Raw genomic sequence first — 23,987 nt, forward strand, 5'->3', positions numbered from 1 at the left:
ACAAAGAATTGATCACTGAAAATATGAAGGTAAGCAATGACCTTGGCAGGTGGGACATTCCTGGAGCAGAGGGACAAAATGGTTCAAGAGGGAATGGGAGGAGAGATGCTGGAGACACTGTGTATAGGCCAGGGATGATGAGATTTTCTGAAGGGGGATGTGGGGTCAAGGGAGTGTACTTTACAGATGGAGGTCAGAATGGTGTATTTTTAGGGTACAGGGAAAGATCTAGAAAAAGGGGGGATGGTGGTGGGAGAGAAATTCAGATGTCCTTGAGTAGGAGAAAGGGGATAGGATACTGCACACAAATGGAGGGACTAGCCTTAGATGGGAGCCCGACACATCATGCACTGTAAAAAGAGGTAAGGTGAGGTAAGGGGGACAGATTCTGAGAGGCTGGCAGATATTATATTGGAAAACTGCAAAAATTTTCTTCTTGTGAAATATGATGTCAGTAGGAAAAGAAATCACACTAAAATCATTGCATTTTCTTCAGTCTGCTTAACAAAAGAATGGCACCAAGGGGGCAATGAAGAAGGTCTTTTACCTCTTCATAACACATCTTGATACTTCAACTATGATCAAATTATCGTGATCCAGTTTCCTGCAAAGCATTTAGACATCATCATTCATTAGCCCAGGGAGAAGAATGTTGAACGAATTTTAAGAAGAATAGGGAAACAGACATAGTAAACAGTGTGGACTTTTAGAACATAAAAGAAATTCTACTAGAAAACAGGCAGGTACTAATAAGGGCTTTTAAGATGATCAATTACCTATCCATTGAATAGTTCTGAGTAAACCAGGACAAGACTAAAGTCATTAAAGTGACCCTAAATTAAATAGTCTGAAACTGAGATTTCTCAAAATTAATTAATCACAAAATTAACAGCACATAGCAATCATGATGATGGGCAGCATAGCACAGTGTCTAAAATGAGACCTGTCAGACCACTCAGGTTCAAATCCTTACTGCACACTTCATGTCCATGTGATTTTGGGGAAATTATATAACCCCTATGTGCCTCAGTTTCTTCATTTATGAAATAAGGATTATATTGGTATCAACGTAGGGCTGTTAAGAAGATTAAATGAACATAGAATAGTGCCTTGCGGAAAGCAAGTACTGTCTAGGTGTCTGTTAATTAAATCAAATCCCTATGAATAATCAAGACCTAGCTAGAAAGTATAGCCCCAAATTTATGCCTGGAGTTAATTTTTAAGATTCTTCCTCTAAAACTGTCTAATGGGAAATCTTTTCCAGAAAAACAAATATATCTGGCACCTGATTATCCAGGCTTCTCTCTTTCTTTCTCTCTCTCTGTCTCTCTTTTTCTTTCTCTCTCTCCCCTCCTCCCCGGCTTTTTCTTAAAACTATGTCCTGACAGAGGGTAGAAAGAGTCTATCAGCTTTGTCACTTTTTCAGAGATGCTGTAGTGGAAGTTTTATTTTTACAAGACAGTTGAAACCGGAAGTGTGCTTCTAGGGTTACCATTCTACCATCTATGGGTTATCAGGTTATCACACCACCTTTTCTCTTACTTGTTGACTCATATACAGTACCAAGAGTTGACTGTATGCTCAGTCTCATGTTAGAAGGTTAAGTTATTTTAAATTAATATGTTAATTTAATAAAATAATGTTTATTTCTAAATTTTAGTAACAAAACAAGGAACATTATAAATATTAAAAAATTAGATGATCCCTAGTTTATTTCTTCTGTATAATTAAACCCCCTATTCTACTTAATTTTTTTACATATACAATAATACTTAAAGAACCAATATTAAATCTTCAGAAAATAAAGTCTGAATCCCAGTTTATTTTGGAGTCCTGTCTACATAAAATTTATACAATCTTCTTCTGATCATTATATTATCCTGATAGTTAATTTACCAATTAGGTTTTTTTTTAGTTCCCGTGTTTGGAGTACTCCATCAGATTACCAAAGAAAGACTAATAACTAAATAAAAAATACCCCTTAAATACCTTTGCAAGATCACATGTCTAGGAGCTATTAATTCCAAGAATCACAAAAGACAGAGTAGGAAACAGTTCATCAGAGCAGCCTTCAGCCCATAGGGAGACTTTGGCTCTACTGGCAGTGAGTTCCTTTGCAGTGAGGATGCTTGCTGTGAGAGATCTTGGTGGATGGACGTTAGAGCCAAGCTCAAGGTGTTCAGAGGGGTTCAAAGACATGTTTCCAGGGTTCCAAAAGTCTATGAGAGTTGTTATATTCTATATTCTCAGGTTTATTAATATGTAAAAAGAGTGCTATAAGCCCATTTTAGATCGTCTGAATGTCACTGTACTGTTGAGTCCTGCCATGGCGTTTTGTGTTCACATTTCAGATGGCCCTAGTAACATTACATAAACTGACAATATTTACAGTTTAAGTAATTTTGTCTAACTGGCATTCAGTTAGATCACTCTCTCTTTGTCTCTCACACACAGACACACACACACACACACACACACAAACACACACCTCTCTTTAAAAAAACTCTGTCTCTCTGTTACACAAGGTTAACAAGGAGAGTAATGAAGGAAAAGGACATGGAAGAAATGGATGACCTGGGCCAGGACCAGTAGGTACCATCTCACAGGGACCTCTCTGCTATGTGCTGTCTTCCAGGCAGCACTCTGATTTTCCCACGACCTGAAGCCCTGAGATCTGTATCACTCTCCCTCCTCAACAGCAGAGCATTTGATGGAGATGAAAGGCAATCAGTCACAGGCATTCAAAGAAAACTGCAGAGGACAAGTCCCATATCCTGCAGTTCCTACAGGGCACATTTGCCTGCAACAATTAAAGGCCTCAATTGAAACAGATACATTAATAGAAAGAGAGTTAATAAACCCTATTGGAGTCAGTCAGGGCAAAAACTCTGTACTCTAAGGCCCGAACTTTGATTAGCTATAGCAAAACTAATAACTTCTGTTAGCATAAGAGTATTCACATTAGAAAGCAGTCAGACCAGCATGGGCCAGTGTGAAGATGGATGCCCAGATTACAGTTTGATGATACAGGAACAAGAAATAAGAGGAGGTCTCAGCATGGATGAGAACAAAGGCATTCTTCTAACTGCCCCAACTTGAGTTAATGTTAGTTTAGGTTAGGTTAAGGCTTTGTTGATACTTCCTGAAAAAGGCAGGAAGTAAATCTCAAATTCATACTCTACATTTGTGTGTACACATGCATATACATATATTTGCATATACATGTATGTATGTGTGTATATACACACACACACACACACATACACACACACATATATTTAACTATATAGTAAATTTACTATATAGGCATGCTTAATTTAACCAGTACCAAACCATATAATTCATTTTATATTTTTAGTTTCTATTAACTCTGTTTGTTGTACTTATAAAGTCTGAAGCTAAAAGACATCCTTCTGTATTATTAATAAGAACTTCCATTGACCTAGAAATTGTATGTCATTTTGTAACAGAGCAGGTAAACACTTCCCTTTAAAAATAACCAAAAATAGGAAAATTTCTTGAGTGGATGATCTTTTATAATTGCATGAGGTATGGAGAATGGAGAACTGGGTATAATACATTTCACAATAAAGGCCCTTGGTATGTACTTATTGAAGAAGTGAATAAATGAATGACCATTTTGTTTGGACCCTTCATGCCCCCTTTGGAATTATCCATAATCTTATTGTCAATGTATCTTACCAGGAGTTGATACCACTATCCTATGTTAAAGGGTGGGGAGGCTATTGGAGAGGAGGCAAATGCCACACAGTACTATGTGCCAGAGGGCATTGGTACCAATACTCAATAAAAAAGTAAATAAAATATATTGAGCCATAGTATTTTCTGAATGGTGATCTTGGGATTTCAAAATAAAACACATATTAGACAACTTATGTATATAGTCTGCAATAAGATCAGCAAGTAATGGAACTTATGAAGTTGGTGTATGTTTGATTTGTTTGAACTATTTAGGTGCTAATGAGTACATTTTGTTGATGATTGCCACTTAGAACCATAGGATGTACTAATGAGTCAACAATTCTTTGGTTTAAAGTGGATATAACTATTTCTGCATGCCCTGTGATATAATTATAACATTTTTTCTTACTTGACCTTTCAAAGGATTCCACAGTCACTAGTGGTGGTAGAGTACTGCCACTCTAGAGACAGTCTGCTACCAGGTGAAGAGTAACTAGGCAAAGAGAAAAAGAACTGTATTCAGGACACTTTCAAGTTTCTGAACCAGCGTTAAAACCACTTCCTCTCATTATTATTATCTTTATTTCACTTCTATCTTTTCTATTTGGTTCTCATGATAATTTTCTAACTGCCTTCTGCTCTACCATTCCACTGGGTAACAATAATAAGAGTTACAATTAGAACATCATTTACTGAGTCCTTTCTAAGTGCCAGGCATGTGCTAACGGCTTCGCATGCATTTTCTTATTATACAAATGCAAATACTATACAGACACAAACACTGAAATGGAGAGAAAGTAATTTCCCTTAAGACCCTACAGTTAACAAGTGGCAGGGCTGGAACTCCAGCTTGGGTCTGAGGGAATGCACAAAGTGCTCAATACCACCCTGAGCCAGTCCCCACTTGCAGTGGGCTCACTGAGTTCTTGGCCCTCCACATTTGCCACACACTATGTAGTTTGCTTTTTTCTCCTTCCACCATAGCTCCTCTTCATCTTTACTCTGGTAAATACACCCTCTTAGGTCAGCTTCAATACCTCCATATTTAGGAACTTCTTGGTCTTAATGAGGTTGTTAGTGTACCATTTAGTTATAGGTTTAAGGCCAATGTATGGTTGAATAAAGTTGTTTTTGGATGCTCTCCTTTTGAGCCTTTAGTGAAATATCATTTCAGTGTCATGAATGTACCAGGGGATATGGAAACTACCCTACATTTTTCTTAGGGGGAATGCTCATCATCCAGTCCTCACATAGCTGGGAACTTCCTCTCCTCAGGAGGGTTCACAGTATGGCCTCTCATTCTGATTGGCACATGTGGGAGAAGTGACTGAGCAAGTTCAGCTCAGCCCAATCTCTCTCTTAAAATGCCACCTGTTTTCAGGAGCCACTTTCCCCCTTCTCTGCCTTACAGCAAGCAGCCTGTCCCTTTACAGGAAGATCTGGATAGTCACAGCTCTTTCTGAGTCTAAAGAGGTGAGTTTGCTCAATGGTGGAAGTATCAAAAAATGCCAGAGGCCACAGGGGCCAGCCACAGTCTCTAATACCTGGACTATTAAATTCCACCCTCTTGGTTCAAGAGTCATTCATCCTTTTTCCTGAATGGTAGTACACGCTTGCAGTTGAGTCATTTTATCAGCCTGCCCCCCCAGACTATAATCGAATTTGGGGGGTCTATTAACCTCTTTTCACATCATATACTTTCTGTCCCTTTCAGTCCAAACTAGCAGTGTTTCTGATACATTTTTCCCAAGAACCCAGAAGGCCCTCTGTGGACTTTATGGGAGCTCACTTCATTAGACAAAAGCTATACCATAATCTTTTTGAAATAATCTTGTCTCTCTCTCAGTCTTCTGCCGAGATGGCTAAGGGATACCACCCTTAAACTTCCTGGAGGCCCTCTAGTTTGAAAAGATCCATGAGAAGCACTCTTAATCTCCCAGAAGGGTTTTTTTATATGACAAAATACTCTGACCTTTTGATCTTTTCAAGACTAAAGCAAGGGATTGTATAACACCTCAGTCTGTTCTCCATGCCATACTGTTGGCAGTAATCTCTTAACTCTAAGATCTTTTCCCATGCGGATAGGTCAAGTTCTCAAACCATCAAGTCTCCATCCTTTTCGCCTAACCTTCTTCCCTCTATTTATCTCTCTTCTTTTTACTATAAGCAGCAAAAAGAATACAGGTGGCTCCCTCTTCTTTTTTTTTTTTTTTTTTTTTTTTTTGGATATCTTAGTTGGTCAACTAGGAAGTTCATTTCTGATTAAATTGTTTTCCATCTAACTGCAGGACATGACTGCCCTAGGCTTTCTGTCACCATATAACAGTGACCTTCCCTTCTCCAGTTTCCAATAATACATTCATCCCTCTCTCTTCAGCCCTCACCAGTCACATTGTTAACATCCATATTTCTACTAACAGTTGATTCAGGATATTTTAGTATTTCTTCTATCATCCTCAAGATGATATCTTCCCAGCTTCTTCCCACTTACAAATTCCAAAGCCACTTCTGCATTTTTAGGTATTCATTATGGCAGCGTTTCACTTCCAGATGCTAAATTTTGTATTAGTTTTTAAAAAAATGTTGTTGTATAAAAGTTATTTCAAATTTAGCAACTTAAAACAACCCTCATTCGCTAGCTCAGAATTCTTTAAATCAGAAGACTAACATGGTGTGGTTGGCTCTCTGCTTATGGTATCACCAGGCTAAAATCAAGGTGTTGACAAAACTGAGTTCTCATCTGGAGAAAAAAATCTGCTTCCAAGCCCATTCATAAAAATCCAGTTCTTTATGGCTATGGGCCTATAGGCTATCAGTCCCATTTCCTTGCTGGCTGTCAGCCGGGGCCACTCTCAGCTCCTTGAGGCTCCCACATTCCTTGCCATGTGACTCCCTCAGTCTTTTATCCATCAATGGTGGTCACATCCTTCTCATGTTTCAAGTCTCTGACCACCGCACCCTGTGATCACTCTGCCTTTAAAGGACTCGTGTGATTAGGTCAGGACCACTCAGATAATTTTAAGGTCTTCTGTGCCATATAATCTGACCCAATCATGGGAGTAAAATCCACAGTATTTATCGTCTGGGTGATTATACATGGGATATCTGGAGGGTGGGTAGGGGATCCTGTGACCCATCTTAGAAGCATACTTATTTTGGTCTTATTCACTGATCCCTTTAAATTCAACAATTCTGAAAAAGCAGAGTTTAAAGCCTGGGAATTTTTAAAAAAATCATTCTTATGTGCTCACCATTTTTAGCTCTTTAGATCAGTATACTATTAGATTAAAAGACACGGGAGAAGAGATTTTATAATGTCATGATTCCTTGCTCTGATAAGAACCCACAAATTCCCACCCTGAGAGAATGGCTCTGATCTGAACTAGGGAGGTACTCTGAATTCTCTCCTGCGCAAGAGCTTCTGGAGTCTTCTGAAATAACAATGGTTACAGTCCTCTAATCTGCATTCTATTTATGATAGTGTACTGGCTTTTGTTTTAGACTGCTTCCCCTCTTCTTCGTTCTCTACAGGAAGCATATAATTTGGGTATTATGAGATCCCCTGAGGGCACGAGGGAACATCCAAGTGCCAACATTCTACCAAAGCCACGCTTTTGGTATTTACTGGAATGATGTCACAAGAAGCTAAGAATTCACAAAGTGACAGATCCCTCCCCAGAAAGATCTCTAAGGTAAGGCTGAAGGTCACATGCCCAGCAGAGTATCCTGATATCCTTGAAAATTCTCCCCACCCCTCAACTGTACAAAGTGGCTGGTATGCAGATAAGGAGTTAGCTAAATTAGAGAGAATTTTGAAATGCTAGATGAGGGGAAGAGTTATATCTTCTTTTTATGTGAGTCTTGCTTAAAATCTCCATTTTGGAAGCAAGGCTAGAACCATCCTTGTGGTGGATTCTGTGGGACTCTAGACCAGGCCTCATGTAGCAACATCTCCTAAATCTCACTAATGCAGAGAAATTTTTCTGTGATTTAAGCTATACAAAGAGACACATCTAGAGAAAGGGTGATGTAGAAACCAGTATTACATAAGGTCCACCTAGCATGGAAATTTTGTTTCTTATAATAGCTCCTAGGGATCATTTATGGAGAGGCATTATCTTTTGATTTCATCATGACAACAATTTCAGAAATAAAGATATGCTCCTGAAAAACATCAATATCATCTAACAACTTAGGAATCAAAACTTTCCTTGAGTTTTAAGATAAAACTATGAAAACTATAACTATTAAATTCAAGTTGAGTTTTAAAGCATACAAGAAAAGTGATTTAAAAAGCTGGGCATCTGCAAGGGTAAAATTAGCATCTAATACAAACCAAAATATTATTCCAGTAAATGGGCCATAACAGACAAATCACTGGAAAGAAGAATTAGGAGGAAGATTACCTCTTGTTCAGGAATTATATAGTGGAGTTGTACACATGGCACAGTTTCTTTGCCTCTACTGCCAGTCTCTTAGGAGAAAGGAAAGCCAGCTAGATAAGACAGCAGATGGGGGAAAAACAGAGCACCAGCTACCAAAGCAACATGTCTCACGACAGCGGGGAGCTGCTTATGGAATTTTCTGCCAAGCTGCTGTTAAATGCTGAAGAACCAAAATGTGCCTCTAACAAATAAAATAAAATAGTTAAAGATAATCTATGTTCGTGGTGAGTATATGTAAAGATAGCTAGAACTTCTGGTCAACATGTCTGAGTTGACATGGAAATCTCCTATTCTACCCCAAACACTTAGAAATGCTGGAAAACTGACACACAGCTACACACACACACAAACACACACACACACACACACACACACACACACACACACACACACACACTGCCCCAGTGCCACAAAAAAAGATGGGACCTAAAGTCAGAACAGTCAGAAAATGCTGAAGCTAAAGACCTGAGGAAAACTGCAACCCAGTATAGGTCTGCGTAGCTGGTGGCCAGGACTTTAACACTTGTCATGAGACCTGTGTTCATAGGAGCTGGAATCAAGCTACTTAAAAAGAGCATGAAGTCACATAAGACTTGTCCAGACACAAAATAAGGATGAGATACACCGCGGTCATTCTCTGCAAAAGTTCCAGGGAGACCAGAGGAGAAAAGGGGTCAAGTGCAGAACCCCAGGCCAGCGCTGTGCACCAGCTCTAAAGTAGATGTATTTTAGGCTCACGGAGTAGGGTCCCAAGTCTAGAAACTGATACAAAATTGTTCCCAGGCCAAAGGGTAAAATGCATATGCCCCTCAACAGAGACATACATGAGAGCCACCTATAGAGATGCTCTCGCTACCAGGTCACAGTTCATGAAGAGAAGCATAATTCATAAGAAAAAGTTTAATAATGTTGATTACTTGATCATTTAAAATTTCCGTGACACTATATATAATACAGGCAAAATTGAAAGGCAAATGACCAATGGGTGAAAATATATGCAACCCATATAACTATAAAAAGAAATAGTATGTAGAATTTATAAAGAGCTTTTACATATTAATACAAAATGGATTTTAAAAGTATGAATAAGTGATTTACAGAGAAAGCAAACGGTCCAGTAAACGTGAAAAGATTTTCAACCTCACGAATCATCATGGAAATGCAAATTAAAATATTAATGAGACACTTTTTAAATTTATCAGATTGGTAAAAATAAAAAAGTAAAGTTTTATTTATAACCGTCCCCACCCAAATCTTATAAAGTTGAAAGCATGTGAATCTACAACATAGTTATTCCCCTTCTAGGTGCACCTAGTGAAAGCCTGAACACATGCATCAGTACACACTGGCTGCTGCAGCACAGTCTATAAGAACTGAACTTTGGAAACTTAAATGTCAACCACCAAAGAGAATGGATAAACACTAGCTCATTTCTACTGTGGAACACCAGGTAGCAATTAAAAGGAGTGAACTAGGTCTATGTGTATTAACACAGGTATATATGTTTTATTTTACTTTAAGTTCTGGGATACATGTGCAGAATGTGCAGGTTTGTTGCATAGGTATACATGAGCTGTGGTGGTTTGCCCCATCTAGGTTTTTGTTTGTTTGTTTGTTTGTTTGTTTGTTTTTGAGATGGAGTTTCGCTCTTGTTACCCAGGCTGGAGTGCAATGGCACGATCTCGGCTCACCGCAACCTCCGCCTCCTGGGTTCAGGCAATTTTCCTGCCTCAGCCTCCTGAGTAGCTGGGACTACAGGCACGCGCCACCATGCCCAGCTAATTTTTTGTAGTTTTAGTAGAGACGGGGTTTCACCATGTTGACCAGGCTGGTCTTGATCTCTTGACCTCGTGATCCACCAGCCTCGGCCTCCCAAAGTGCTGGGATTATAGGCTTGAGCCACCATGACCGGCCCCCATCTAGGTTTTAAGCCCCACATACATTAGGTATTTGTCCTAATACTCTCCCTCCCCTTGTCCCCTACCCCCCAAAACACAGACATATTTTTAAAACACTGAAGAATGACATGGCATGATAGGTTCATGAAAAAATTAAAGTCACAAATTATATGTCAAAATATCTTCAAATCTATATATGCCTAGAAAGACAGAAGTAAAATTCATGGTCATGATTTTATCTCTGGGGAGGAAAGAAGGGAAATGGTATACTAAGGAAGGTCTCAAAAGAGGATTTCAACTTTATCTGTAATATTCTCTCCTTTATTTAAAATTTAAAAATCTGAAACAAAATGAAAAATGTTAACATTTTAATGCTAGGCAATGTGTGCTAATATGTATATTATAACAATCCCTCTTTAAGAAATATTTTCTAAATGAAAAAGTATTTTAAAAATAAAATAAATCATATGTCTTGGTCCTGTACAATTGCTAGGGTTTGACCACAAATTTGGTTTAGTTTCCCACAACAATGTAATGACCTCTATACTCTATATAAATAGGACAACAAATTTGATAGGGCACTTCTTATCATATCTTTTATTATAAAGTACAGGACAGTGATGTAACATCCTGCATGAAGCTTAGCAAAATGCAACCAGGGACCAAAAAATAAATTCTCAGCATGGAGGCTTTCATATTTTTCAACGTGTACCACTTTAATGCTCATAGGTATAGATCCCATCTTGCATTCTAAGATGAGGAGATGATATTTAATTTACACACATAACTAATGATACTGAAATTCTCCTCAGCCTTCATATTTTCAGGCATATGTTTCCTTGTTTTAAGCTGCATTTAGGTTAGTTCTTTTGGCATCTCAGACATTAAAATTGCTTAATTCTTTCTTCTATTACTCTGTTCGGTTTTTGTTTTAGTGTTTATGAGGCAATTGTCAGCCCCATCTGCAAGCTCAGGAAGCTCTTTCTCTCTGTCTCTCCCTCTCATCTTTTAAATGCCTTTCTCTCACTTCCAGAAATCTTACAGACTAGTAATGTCCTTCCATCCTCTCTTGTGTAACCATGCCAATTCCTCAACCCAAACTTAATGTGCACAATTAATTGTACCAATTCCCATACTCAATACTTGAGTTATTTAATTTGTCTATCTTTACCTGTCTTTGTAAACCCCCAGTAAATGAAGCTCTTTCCAAATTTCTTCACATGACATTTAAGTTGACGCCACATGGAAACAGATGCCTACAAATATAATACTTTGTGTGGTCACACTAATTCACAGTGAGGAAATGCTTTTAGGGCCCAAGTAGAGGGATATGCTTTTCACACACTGCACTTGCGTAACAGTAAATAATTGGTAAGTTTCCCCCCTCCAGAGATATATAGTTCACTTACATTATTTGAAACATGATCAATATTTATGAGCTTCAGAGGTATACACAATTATTCCTTTAATCATCAACTCTCTTGATAGGGATTTGATAAAACCACCCTATTTACTTCCTTAGAAGCAGAAATCAAACTCATTTTTGAATTAAAATAAGCACTGTGTAGTAGCTGATTTTGTCAAATGATCATATAACTTCTATGTATGTTGTTTTCCACACATGCTGCCCCTATACCAATTTGCTGATTTAAAGTCACGATATAAATCAATAACAATGACAACTGAAGTATAATAAAATACTGGCTTATAGCTTTAAAATATATTGTTCTTTCACCCCTACATATTCAACTGGAAGGAACAACTTCTAGGCATGAGCTTCTTTGACTTAGTTGGTCACATAGTGCAAAACATCAACCATGTTCGCAAAAATGAAAAGTTTGTCCACCAATTACCATGAATTAATCAATCATTCTTAGCACTGGAAGCAGCTTTTCCAAAGAAAAGACTTTTTAGACCATATAGTCAAAACAGGTGTTTAGATTAATGATATTTCCTTTTATTCTGCTTATCACAAATTTATTGACTTTTTGTGAATTATTTCTACAGAGGTTAGCAACTCCATTTAAAAAGTTAATATATCTGATTAAATGTCTAACAAAAATATTTTTATTGTAAATTTCATAATTTTTGTTATGGGAAAAACATAAATGCCTAAATAAGTATCTCACATATAAATATATATGTTTAAAACAAAAACAAACCTTAAGTGTATTCTATCTTCTATAGATGATCAACAATCACTTCTTTTGGTGAATAGTTTTAAGATTGTGCAACAAAGGTTTACTCAAAAGAGGAACGATGAATTTATGTTAGTAAATGAAAAACAAAACCATCTAGCAAATAGCCAATACGTAAACCCTTTAAAGGGCATTTTGACTTTCCATGAATTACACTGTCTCTAGTATAATATATTCTACCAACAAGGATGTTTTTGGCAATTATTTCCAAGTTGCCATCAACACTATCCCAGCGCAGCATCATTATCTGTTTTGCCATGTCCCTACTTATTACAGGATTTAACAACCACCACAAACCTTGTCTTTTTTTTTTAAACCTATAGCACCTCTTCTAATCACAGGTACCTGTGCTCACACAGATCAACAAAGTGGGTCTCCTCCATGTCAACAAATCATTTTTTAAACTTTTCACTAGAAGCAACATTCCACTAGATCTTTATGAATGTTCTCAGAACTGCTTATGAGAATCTTATGCCAAACACCAAGATCAATTAAAGCTCAATCAGGCCAGTAAGCATTCATTCACACATTCATACTGACAATAGATTTCATACTTGTTTTTGCTTCTCTGCTCTTTGCAACATTTCCTTCTTCTTCCACAGTTTCTCTTTCTCTTCTTCCTTTTCTCTTCTTCTGGCAGAAATTTCCATTTCCAGTCTTGCTACCTCTTCCTGGTGGGCCCGCCATTGAAGAACCTGAAATAAACAGAAAAACTTCATTCCAATAACTATGCACACTGAAATTATTTCACAGGTCATGATAAGACTAGGCTCTATATCAAGCAGATGTCAATTTTTTTTTTCAAATAGATATTTAAATTCTATGTGCACATGACTATGTGATATATCTGTGAAAGATGTATGTGTGTGTGTTAGTGTTAAAAGGAAAAAGCAACTTTAAAATCACCATGTTCAGGAATTCTTCATCTGGATTCATGGAGTGAGGTTCCTAAAGAGTCTATGATTTAACTCCAAAGAATCTGTATATTCCCACAAATAGTACATAATAATTTTTGTGCTTTTGCATATTTTTTTCCCGGAGGTTAAACAACTTTCAAAAATTCTCAAATAATCCTGAAATGCTGAAAGGTTTAAGAATCTCTGCTATATTTCAGTCTTCTTATTTTATAAGAATGGAAAATGGGCTTGAATTAAGATGAAAAATCATTGTAAGACACTTAAAACAACTTTCTGGGTACAGGCATGTGTTATTGGTAGAGGTATATTTGGTACAGCCTTTCTGTTGGGTATTAGGTAATATGTAAATATGTGTCACAATATAAAATATGCATAGCTTTGGTACACAACCCTATTTCCAGAACATTATTTAAAGAAGACAATTAACTGGACACGTGCACAAAAATGTACCCACAGGAATGTGTACTAGAGTTCTGTTTAAAACAGAAAAATTGAAAAAGTCTAAAGTCTGGCAGTAGGAGATGGCTTAACTCAATTGTGGTGCCTTTATACAATGACTGCCATTGAAAGAGGATGCCATAACTCCATATTCATTGACATAGAAAATATTCACAACATATTATTAAATGCAGAAAAACAGATACAAAACCACATTTATGGTATGATCTCATTAATGTAAAATATCAACTATGCGTCTATGTATAGAAGGAGATTTGGATGGGGACTTACCAAAATAATAATATTGGTTATCTCTGAATAGAATCATTTCTTGGGATTAAAAAAAAATAACTCTTTAAACCTTTCTGTGCTGGGTGAAATTTTTTCAATAAAAATGTATTATCACTGTAAGCAGGAAACTAATGAAACTAATGAAATAAAAATAAATACTTATCTGGTCCATGTACACATCTGGCTAAGAAGCAGACAGCAGGGAAATGCCAAGGTATGCAAATTTTTTTTATATTAGCATTCCCAATTAAATACTTCATTTCTTACACATTTGATGTAATCATCATTTATAAATGGTAATATATAAGATGAAAATTAAATAAATAAAATAATGTCACAAATAATTAAAGTGACTAAATAATTAAGCTCATTTTGCAAAATTTTCATTTTCTAAAGTAATATTTTGCCTTGTTTATCAAAATAACCAAGGAAATTTCTACTCCTGGTTTTTAAACACAGTTCAGTTTACTCCCCCTACTGCTTATCCTGGCCATCATATTGACCTTTTTCTTGGGAACCCCATCCCTAGAAAAGATCATCCCTGCCTTCTGTCCTGACCTGCTTTCAAACCTTTCCTTTCTGTAATTTATCTTCCATCTTTCACTTGGTACAACTAAGCAGTGTCGTGTCATCCCATCACGTATTACTAGTGATCTCCCCATGAACACGCAAGGGATAGTCTTCTATTCCTCAACATGATGGTAAGATTTGATGCTGTTGGCCATAGTTTTATGCTTAAAACTCTTTCCTGCCCAGATCATGACATTGCTGTCCCCTGTTTCTCTACCCACAGATACTGTTCTCTTCTTCCTGTTTCCCGTGTCTACCCTATAATCCCAACCCTACCTTATCCTCTCATTAATATCCAACCTTTCTATGTTCATTATTTGATGTGCTCATCCTCTTCTAGGAGTTTGCTTCTATGACTACAAAATTTGCATTATCAGCTCTATCTTTTTGTCTGCAACCCAATCCTATATTAACAAATTCTTTAAGACTTAGCTATTTGTATGTGCATTTAAAATCCAATATTTCCAAAATTAAATTCAACATCTAACTTTGCCACAACTTCACATCAAACCTGGTACACCTGCTTCTCCTTTACAAATATCCTGGTTTGGTCTGTGGAACCACAAGTCACCATGTAGTCTGGGTTTTTTTTATTACCATGTATACATATCAACATGACTGTCTCTTTACATTTTATATCTGACTTGGAAGCTCATATATTTCTTAAGCTCAGATGAACTTTTATTTATGACAAACTAATTACCAAACCATTGAGCTTGGCTGTAGTTCTGTAGTCCATCCAAAGTTTTTCTGCCAAAAGTATTTAGAACAAGATTAAAAAGTTCAAAAGGATGATGTCAACTGATCAATTTAGAATCTAAATAATTTAGTTTTCTCACTGCCAACCAATGCCCCCCTTTGATGTAGCTAACACGTAATCTCTAAGTAGCGTTCTTCCTCTGCCTTCCCTTATTTATATGGCCATTCCTATTCTTAGTTCATGAAGTGACTCAAACTATCCCCTGCTTGGAATGCCCTCAGATTTCCCCTTCTTCATAAAATAGTCATGGCCCACATCTTTCCCTGAAACAGTCTACTGCCCATGCTCATCTCTCTTGTCTTATCTCACTGATCATACCATAACTGCTCTGTGTATGTTGAATATATTGTTGGTTTCCACTTAGAGCACAGTCCATGCATTTGCTTTCCCCTTATACTGCCTAGCAGAGTACTGGGACATCATAGGTGCTCAATAAGTAACTTTTATTTAATCCATCAAAATGAATATTTTAAATGAAACTTGATAAATAAGAAAAAAAAATGTTAGCATTGGAACACACCACCTTGCAACAATTGCTGAAATAATGGATCCTCGTTAATAATCATCAGTGGCTGCTAAAAACTTCATATTAACAATTAATGGGAAACTTTATAATGAAGGGCAACAAACACATTGAATAATCTTAACATCATAGAGGAACAAGCAAACATTTTTCCTACTGATGGCAGCATGCAGCAGTCCCATGAATTATTCTTGCCAAAAAATAAAATTGAATCTGATCAAAGCTCTAGACCTACCCATCAGATTACAGGAAATTCAGCCAACAGAAAAACACATTATGCAATAGTAATGGGAACATAATCTGCAAAATTAAAATTTGTGAACCCTCAAAGAACTTTAACAAATTACAAGAAAAAAATGAAGGAAGAACTATGAATTGAAAGAGATTTAAGAAACATACTAACTAAATGCAATATTTGGTTTATATTTGGGTTCTGATATAAATAAACCAATGTAAAAAGAAATTATGAGATAATTGGAGCTATTTGAATACTGATTGGTTAGTTGACGCTATTAAGGAAATACTGTTAGTTTTTAGGTATGAAAACAGTGTGGTTATGGTCTACAATTTTAGAGATATACACTTTAATTTTAAAACCAGATACTTAACACTAACAGATGATATGATGCTTGTGATTCTTACTATTATTTCAAGGGGCATGGGGAGTAGGTAAGAATACAGATAAAATAAATTTGACTAATGAATGGATAATTGCTGAAGTTAGGTGATAATAGGCTTTTATAGGTTTTTAAAATTTTCCATAATAAAAATTTATTGAAAAACAAAATAAACTATAAAATATAATGCATATGAAAAGAGAGTTATATAATACAACACTGTAGTCTCAAGGTTCTGAGGCAGTAGGAAGGAAGATTTGTGATACATTGAATTAGTGAAAAGAAAAATTCAGCCTTTCTGAGCACTGAGACTATTTTTATAGATTGTAATGGAAATAAGTTAGGGTTTTGTAACTACTCTTCTCATTTGTTGATTTAAAACTAACTTAGGGGAATCATCATTGAATGGCTTTTGCATATATGATGTCCTATGATTTAAACAAGGAAAAGCATAAGTGAAAATCTATAAATGGAAAAGATTTCTGTTTCCCAAGGCAAGTATAGCAAGAGAATAACCAGACCAATCAAACTGGTATAACCAGTTTACTCAACAATTTATTTAATTTACCCTTCCCTGTCTTTGGCAAGTCTAAATGATGCTTCTTTTCTCCAAAAAAAAAAAAAGATAAAATTATGTTGATTTTTATAAAGTGATGTACACACCAGAAAATTCTGAAGCAGCTGCAAATTCAACAACCAGAAGCCAATAGTTTGTAGATCTTAAGAAAAAAAAAAAAAAAAAAAAAAAAAAATGCTGTTAAAAAAAAAAAAAAGAAAAAAGAAACAAAAACCCTAGAGCGAAGCTTCAGCCTTCAGAATCTAAATTGCTTCTACTTAATATTGGAATCATGGGGATGGTCAGGGACCTGTAGAATTTTACCTGAAGTCAACAATTCACAGCGTTATTTCTAATTATAATGCTACCAGGAAAAAAAGGGGTAAAGGCAAGAAGGTTGTTGGAAACTAGAGTGGTGAGATCTTGACAATGAGAAACAGGCTCAGCAGCAATCAGTATCTAAGCAATAAGGCAAAACAGCTTTTCAGAATGCACACTGGATAAGATGAAGAATCTGGTAGCAATTGAAATAGTCCTTATCCAATGGATCCGCACAGAGATAGTCAAGGGATGTGGATGGCTCCCATGTGGAGAGAATGACAAACAATTATGGTATTTTCAAGATGACTAAGGATAAGAAAGCTGGCAGGTGGACAAAGAAATCAATATTAGCACAATGGACTAAAGCACAGAAGACTCTGAATGAACAGTGAGCAAAAGGAAGAATAGCACAGAAGAACATTTTAGTAGTTTTATTTTAAAGGCTTTGCTAATTATATAGCTTTAAACAGAATATGTGAACATACAGCCATGTACCAATAATAATCACAAAAGAACATTACCACAGTAGCAGCCAAGAGTGTATGTTATAGGAAAGCATTATTTAGATTACTAACTACAGGGCATTTTTCCACATTTTAATTAATATTTTTCTTAATATGCCTGCCAAGGGTCGTCTCTGAATGAGACCTTAACCTAACAGAGGATAAATGACATTTAAAATATGTTCATCTAGTGCAAATAATAAATTAATGGTTTAAAATGAAAATGGTTAGTAGCATTACGTGTACTCCTCACTCTTAATGTACAATAAAATGGTTCAACTGAAATTAATAAGCACACATTCTCAGAAAGAACAAAGTTGTAGAAAAAAGAAAACGAAGGCCATGAAAACTTCAAAGGTAATAATTGAAATTAGCATCAAGGAAACAATATTAACACAATTTTGAATCAAAGTTGAGAGCTTTGAAAACAATTTATTGTAAGTGTCAGTATGGTGTAAAGGAAATATTGAACATCTGCTTTTGAGACCTATCTTTGCCACCAACAAACAATATTGTTACTTTGAGCAAATGGCTCATCCAGTTCTTTCATGTGTTAAAGGGAGGGACTGGATCAGGTTACCACCTTAGTTCATTTAAGTTCTACTATTCTGAGTCTATATTTTCCATAGAGAGATCGTAATATACGATATTCTCTGCAGTTTACTTCTGCAAGCAAAGCTAACTTCAATGAAAAACATCAGTATTTTGTAAACCTTTTAAATAATAACAATTAAATATTAATATATTCTTTTGTCCATATTTATGGAAACAGTGTGTGATGTGGTTGTTTTATATGGAAAATCAAAAGACAGGTAACAGCTGAGCAGTACCTATAACTGACAATAATGAAATCTGAAAAATGGCCATTTAAAAGAGCTTATTCTGTGCCAGGCTAATGTTTTATTAAGGTTTAAACACATGGCATGATGTAATCCTTGAAACAAGCGAGCCTGTCTACTTCACACTTCATCTGCCTAACTTCTACTTATTCTACTTAAGTCTCAGCTCAGATGCCATTTGCTCCAGGAGGCATTTCCTAACCCTCCATGCCCAGATCAGATGCCGCTCTACTTCCCTAGCACATTGTCCCTATTCTATTACAGCATGCAACAAGCATTTGGAATGACCCATACCTCCAAGGGACTGCAAACTTCATAAAGGCAGGGACCAGATCTGTCTTATTCATAGGCTGTCTCCAGAGATTAGCACAGCATCTGATACTCGATAAGGGTTCAATAAGTACTTGTTGGGTGACTGCATGGATAAAGCTCTGAAGTTAGATGAACAATATTTTCCCTTCTGCCTCCTGCATTGGTCCTTAGAAAGAAAAAGTCTCCCGCCAGACATGCCACCATTTTCTGATACCCCCTCTGTGGGAACTCCTAATCCTTGCTTTCCACAGTCCTAGCTATTTCACTGCTTCCTAAGCTTCATCTGTGCTTATCTGATGGGGAAAATAATCAGAAAACTTGTCAGGATTTTCAGCAACTAATTTATATTTCTATCAAGGTTAGAAAACATGTGTGAAAACTAGCAAACAAATCCCTTTCTCTGTCTTCTCCCTAAAAGTTACTATAAGCTTCTAAATTCAGTTCAGCTGAGTAAACTTTAAATTTTCATTTTAATAAATCTTTAACAGTGTGATAGCTCCATTAAATATTGTTCAAATGTACCACCATTTTTCAATATTACCTACCTAAGCTTTTTTATCTTATGTATTTCGTTTATGTTTAAACTTTGCTTATGAAACACAGAACCTGTGATTTTGCACGTTATTAAAGCTTTCTATTCTCCACTTGGCATTTTTGCTTAGCAGAAAAAATTTTATTTTTCCTCTTGGCTTCACAATTATTCCTTGGTTTCTTAGGTAACTTCATAAGTTCATTTTTTTATCACCTCTCTTTGATAATGGCTTTTCATTTTCTGTGGCCTTTTATTAGTTTTTCTCAGATGCTCAAAGATAATGCACTATTATTATCTTGACTGTTGCATGTCCTTTACTTTCAAAATAAAATCTTGCAATGTTTCATTTAATTGGGTCCTGGATGGTCTAACCTTAGTGTAAAACAAAACTTTCAGAGGAAGAGACAAACCAAATGCCAATAAGCAGAAAATTATCAATAGCTACTTTTTACAAAGGGATAAAATTTACAAACCTATCAGTCAATTTTATTTACGAAACCGACAAAGTCAAATTGCATAATAGAAAGAATTGAAAAACCGGACTAAGGGTCAGGAGCTCCCTTGCTTCTTGGCTGTGAGATCTTGGGAAATCACTTCCCAGTTCTGGGCCTCAAATCCTCTGCTAAAAATTAAGAGGACTAGATAAGTATTGTCTAAACAATTCATTAATTGGATCATGAAATCAATTTTGTGGATAGCAACTAGCATTTTTTATGCAAGAGAATAGAATGGAAAATAACATAGATCATGTCAATATATTAGTGCTGTGTCAAGAAATTGTTTCCATTCTGTGTGTGTTCGTTTGTGATGTAAAATACATTTCTCACTATAGGTCACAGTCAAAGAAGCTTGAAAAATACATCAGAAGGCTCTCTATAATCTCTCTCAATGCTAAGATTCTATGGTTCTGTAATAAAAAAGACCAGTGTTTTTATGTCACCATCATTGAGCTATAGTCTTTCTTCCTTCTGCAATCAACTGAGAAGCACAACATAGATGAGATAACCCAGGTTTTGAAATCATAAACCAGAGTTTAAGTCCTACCTCTGTGACCTATTAAATGTGTCCCCTGGATACACTGTTTAACCACTTAGAACCTCAGGTAAGCATAAAATAATAACAATGCACACTTGACAGGGTTGCTATACAAACACCAACCATTTGCACAAACCAGAAACTCAGGAATCATCCTAACACTGCCTGTCCCTAATAGCCCATGTATCCAAGTCCTGTTGCCTATTACTCCTCACTGTACTTCCCATATCTCTTAGACCCATTGTGTTCTCCATAGCTCCATAAGTCCCACCCTAATTCTGTAAGAGCCTCCCTGTATCCACTGCTGCCCTTCTCTCTCTACTGAGGCCAGAATATTTTCAAAACAGATGTCTGATCCATCTCATTCCATGTCCACACTCCCATCTCCCTGCCTAACATCTTTCAATGGTTTCCACTGCTCATGGGGGTAATGTGTAAACTCCCAGGTATAGGCTTCATGGCTCCCAGAATTTGGCCCAGCCTATGTCTGCAACCCCAACTCATAATTCCACATGAATTACTAATTTATCTTCTGTCTTCCAGATATCCTTACAGATATCTCTGAACAGGCCATAAGCCCTCCAGCTATGCAGATATCACATATGTTATTTTTTTGCTTGGAGTGTTCTTTCCCCCTCCCTGTCCCACACTCCCTTTTGTAATCAACACTCATTCAGTCCCAAATTTCTGCTGCAATATCTGTCAGGGAAGCCTTGCCCACCACGACATGATACCAAGCCTCTTAGTCATGTGCTCCTATAATACCATTTACTTTTTCTTCAAGGTAATTCCAATAATTTGAAATTAGACATTTAGTTTTGTAATTACTTGACTGGTGCCTATTTTCCAACTTGAATGTCATCCCCATGAGGACAGGGACCATAACTGATTGACTAATCAATGTATCTCCAGTGCTTTACATACCACCCAGCACCTAATAGGTGCTCAATGGATATGTTTAAATGAATATGAAATGAGGTAAGAAAGCAAAAGTGATATACAAATTCTATTTATGCACCTGGATTGCTGCAGTTGCATTCTAGCTGACATTCCTGACTTCAGTGTCACTTTGGTTCAAACCATTATGTATACATATATTTATTGGATTAATTTTCACACATTTTTGCTTCCTTTCTCAAGACTTTAATAGTAGTGCCTTTTTGGGCACCAGTTCAAGTGGCCTTACAGCTATTTATTTATTCATTTATTTGTATACCACCTTGTCCAAAAGGAAGACTCAATCTCTCAAGGTGTATTTGGACATGACTCTGTCCACATGACTTTATTTCCTATGACTCCTCAGGCTTTCATCCTTCTCTGCCTCTTTCTTTCCTACCCACTCCTACACATCCTTGCTTATCTCCATCCCAGGTCTTTGCCTGGAAAGCTCTCACTCCTGCTTATTGGCTCTTCAAGGTCATTTAGTACCCCATCCTAATGATTTCACCTAACATTTGTCTATCACATCTCTTACCTGTATCTGTGAATAGTGTCTAAAACACACCCCTCCTAGTGACTTTTTACCTACCTACTTTGTTTGATTTTCATTTCACTTACATTTGCCACTATATAAATTATATTATCGATCAATTGATTTTGTCTGTTTTTCTCTCTAGACATTAAGCTCCAGGATAGCAGGGACTTGCATTATTCTCTATTCCATCCCTACTCCTGGAATAGTGCCTCATCCAAAGCAGATGCTCAATGAATATTTCTTGGGTGGTTAAGTATCTAAAACTTAGATTAACATAAACAGAACTAAAGACAAAAACCACATGATTATCTCAATAAATGCAGAAAAAGCTTTCAATAAAATTCAACATCACTCCAGGTTAAAAACTCTCAATAAACTAGGTATTGAAGGAACATAGCTCAAAATAATAAGAACCATCTATAGCAAACCCACAGCAACATCATACTGAATGGGCAAAGGCTGGAATCATTCCCCCTTGAAAACTGGCACAAGACAGTGATGTCTCTTCTCACCACTACTATGCAACATGGCATTAGAAGTCCAAACCAGAACAATCAGGTAACAGAAAGAAATAAAGGGCATCCAAACAGAAAGATAGGAAGTCAAATTACCCCTGTTTGCAGACAGTCTCAGTCCAAAAACTCCTTCACCTGATAAACAACTTCAGCAAAGTTTTAGGATACAAAATCAACATACAAAAATCACTAGCATTCTTATATGCCAACAATAGCCAAGCTGAGAGCTGAAACATGAATGCAATTCCATTCACAATTGCTACAAAAAGAATAAAATACCTAGGAATACAGCTAACCAGGAAAGCAAAAGATCTCTACAATGAGAATTATAAAACATTGCTCAAGGAAATCAGAGAAGACACAAACAAATAGAAAAGCATCCCATGCTCATCGATAGGAAGAATCAATATCATTAAAATAGTCATACTGCCCAAAGCAATTTAGATATTCCATGCTATTCCTATCAAACTACCAATGATATGCTTCACATAAATAGAAAAAAACTAGTTCAAAACTTATATAAAACCAAGAAAGAGCCCAAATAGCCAAGGCAATCATAAGCAAAAAGAAGAAACGAAGCTGGAGGCATTATATTACCTGACTTCAAGCTATACTACAGGGCTACAGTAAGCAAAACAGCATAGTAGTGATACAAAAACAGGCACATAAACCAATGAAACAGAATAGAGAGCCCAGAAACAAGGATGTACACCTATGATCATCTGATCTTCAACAAGGCTGACAAAAACAAGTAATGGAGGAAAGACTCCCTATTCAATAAACAGTGCTGAGATAACTGGCTAGCCATATGCAGAAGATTGAAGCTGGACCCCTTCCTCACATCATATATGAAAATCAACTTGAGATGGACTAAAGACTTCAATATAAAACCCTAAACTATAAAAATCCTGGAAGACAACTTAGGCAATATTATCCTGGATATAGGAATAGGCAAAGATTTTATTACAAATACAGGTATTGATCGACTTACGACCTATGCAACTTACAACCATTCGACTTTACGACCACAATCACTAGCCACGACTGCTCCGCGTCTGGCAGCACAAACGTTGCCCAGCTGGGCATACGACAGTGTGGACCAGCTTCCAGCAGCACTACCATCTCCGTGTGCACCATTTCAACTGTTTTTCCAGACTCAGTACAGCAATTTGTGTTTTGTGTCTTGGATATTTTTCATCAAACCCCTCCCAAGATGTCTACCAAGAGGAAATTGTCTTTGTCTACGCCTCAGCCTGCCAAGAAGGAAAGAAACGCCATCGATCTCGGCACGAAAATGAAGGTAATTAAGCAATACGAAAGAGGAAAGAAAGTGAATGTGATAGCACGTGATACGAAGTTATCACACTCGACTGCTTCGATGATTTTGAAAGATAAAGAAAGAATTCGTGAAGCTGTGAAAGACTCTGCACCCATGCGATCAACAGTTATAACAAAGCAACGAAGTGGGCCCATCCACAAAATGGAGAAATTGCTATATATTTGGATGGAATATCAAATTCAAAAATGGCCAATAAAATGTT

The 23,987-nt window shown here is 36.6% G+C and overlaps 1 protein-coding gene across 4 annotated transcripts in view; it reads right to left on the reverse strand.

Moving 5' to 3' along the window:
- The window catches only part of CCDC148 (coiled-coil domain containing 148), a 200,835-nt gene that overhangs the window by 66,692 nt on the left and 110,156 nt on the right, over positions 1-23,987 (reverse strand). For all 4 annotated transcript variants that reach the window (XM_017547333.2, XM_037745317.1, XM_017547342.2 and 1 more), the window contains one exon: positions 12,798-12,938. In XM_017547333.2, coding sequence (XP_017402822.1) covers positions 12,798-12,938 — 141 coding nt within the window. The remainder of the gene's footprint in view (positions 1-12,797; positions 12,939-23,987) is intronic.

The sequence above is a fragment of the Cebus imitator genome, unplaced genomic scaffold (genome assembly GCF_001604975.1).
Source record: "Cebus imitator isolate Cc_AM_T3 unplaced genomic scaffold, Cebus_imitator-1.0 Scaffold10, whole genome shotgun sequence".
Lineage (NCBI taxonomy): Eukaryota > Metazoa > Chordata > Mammalia > Primates > Cebidae > Cebus > Cebus imitator.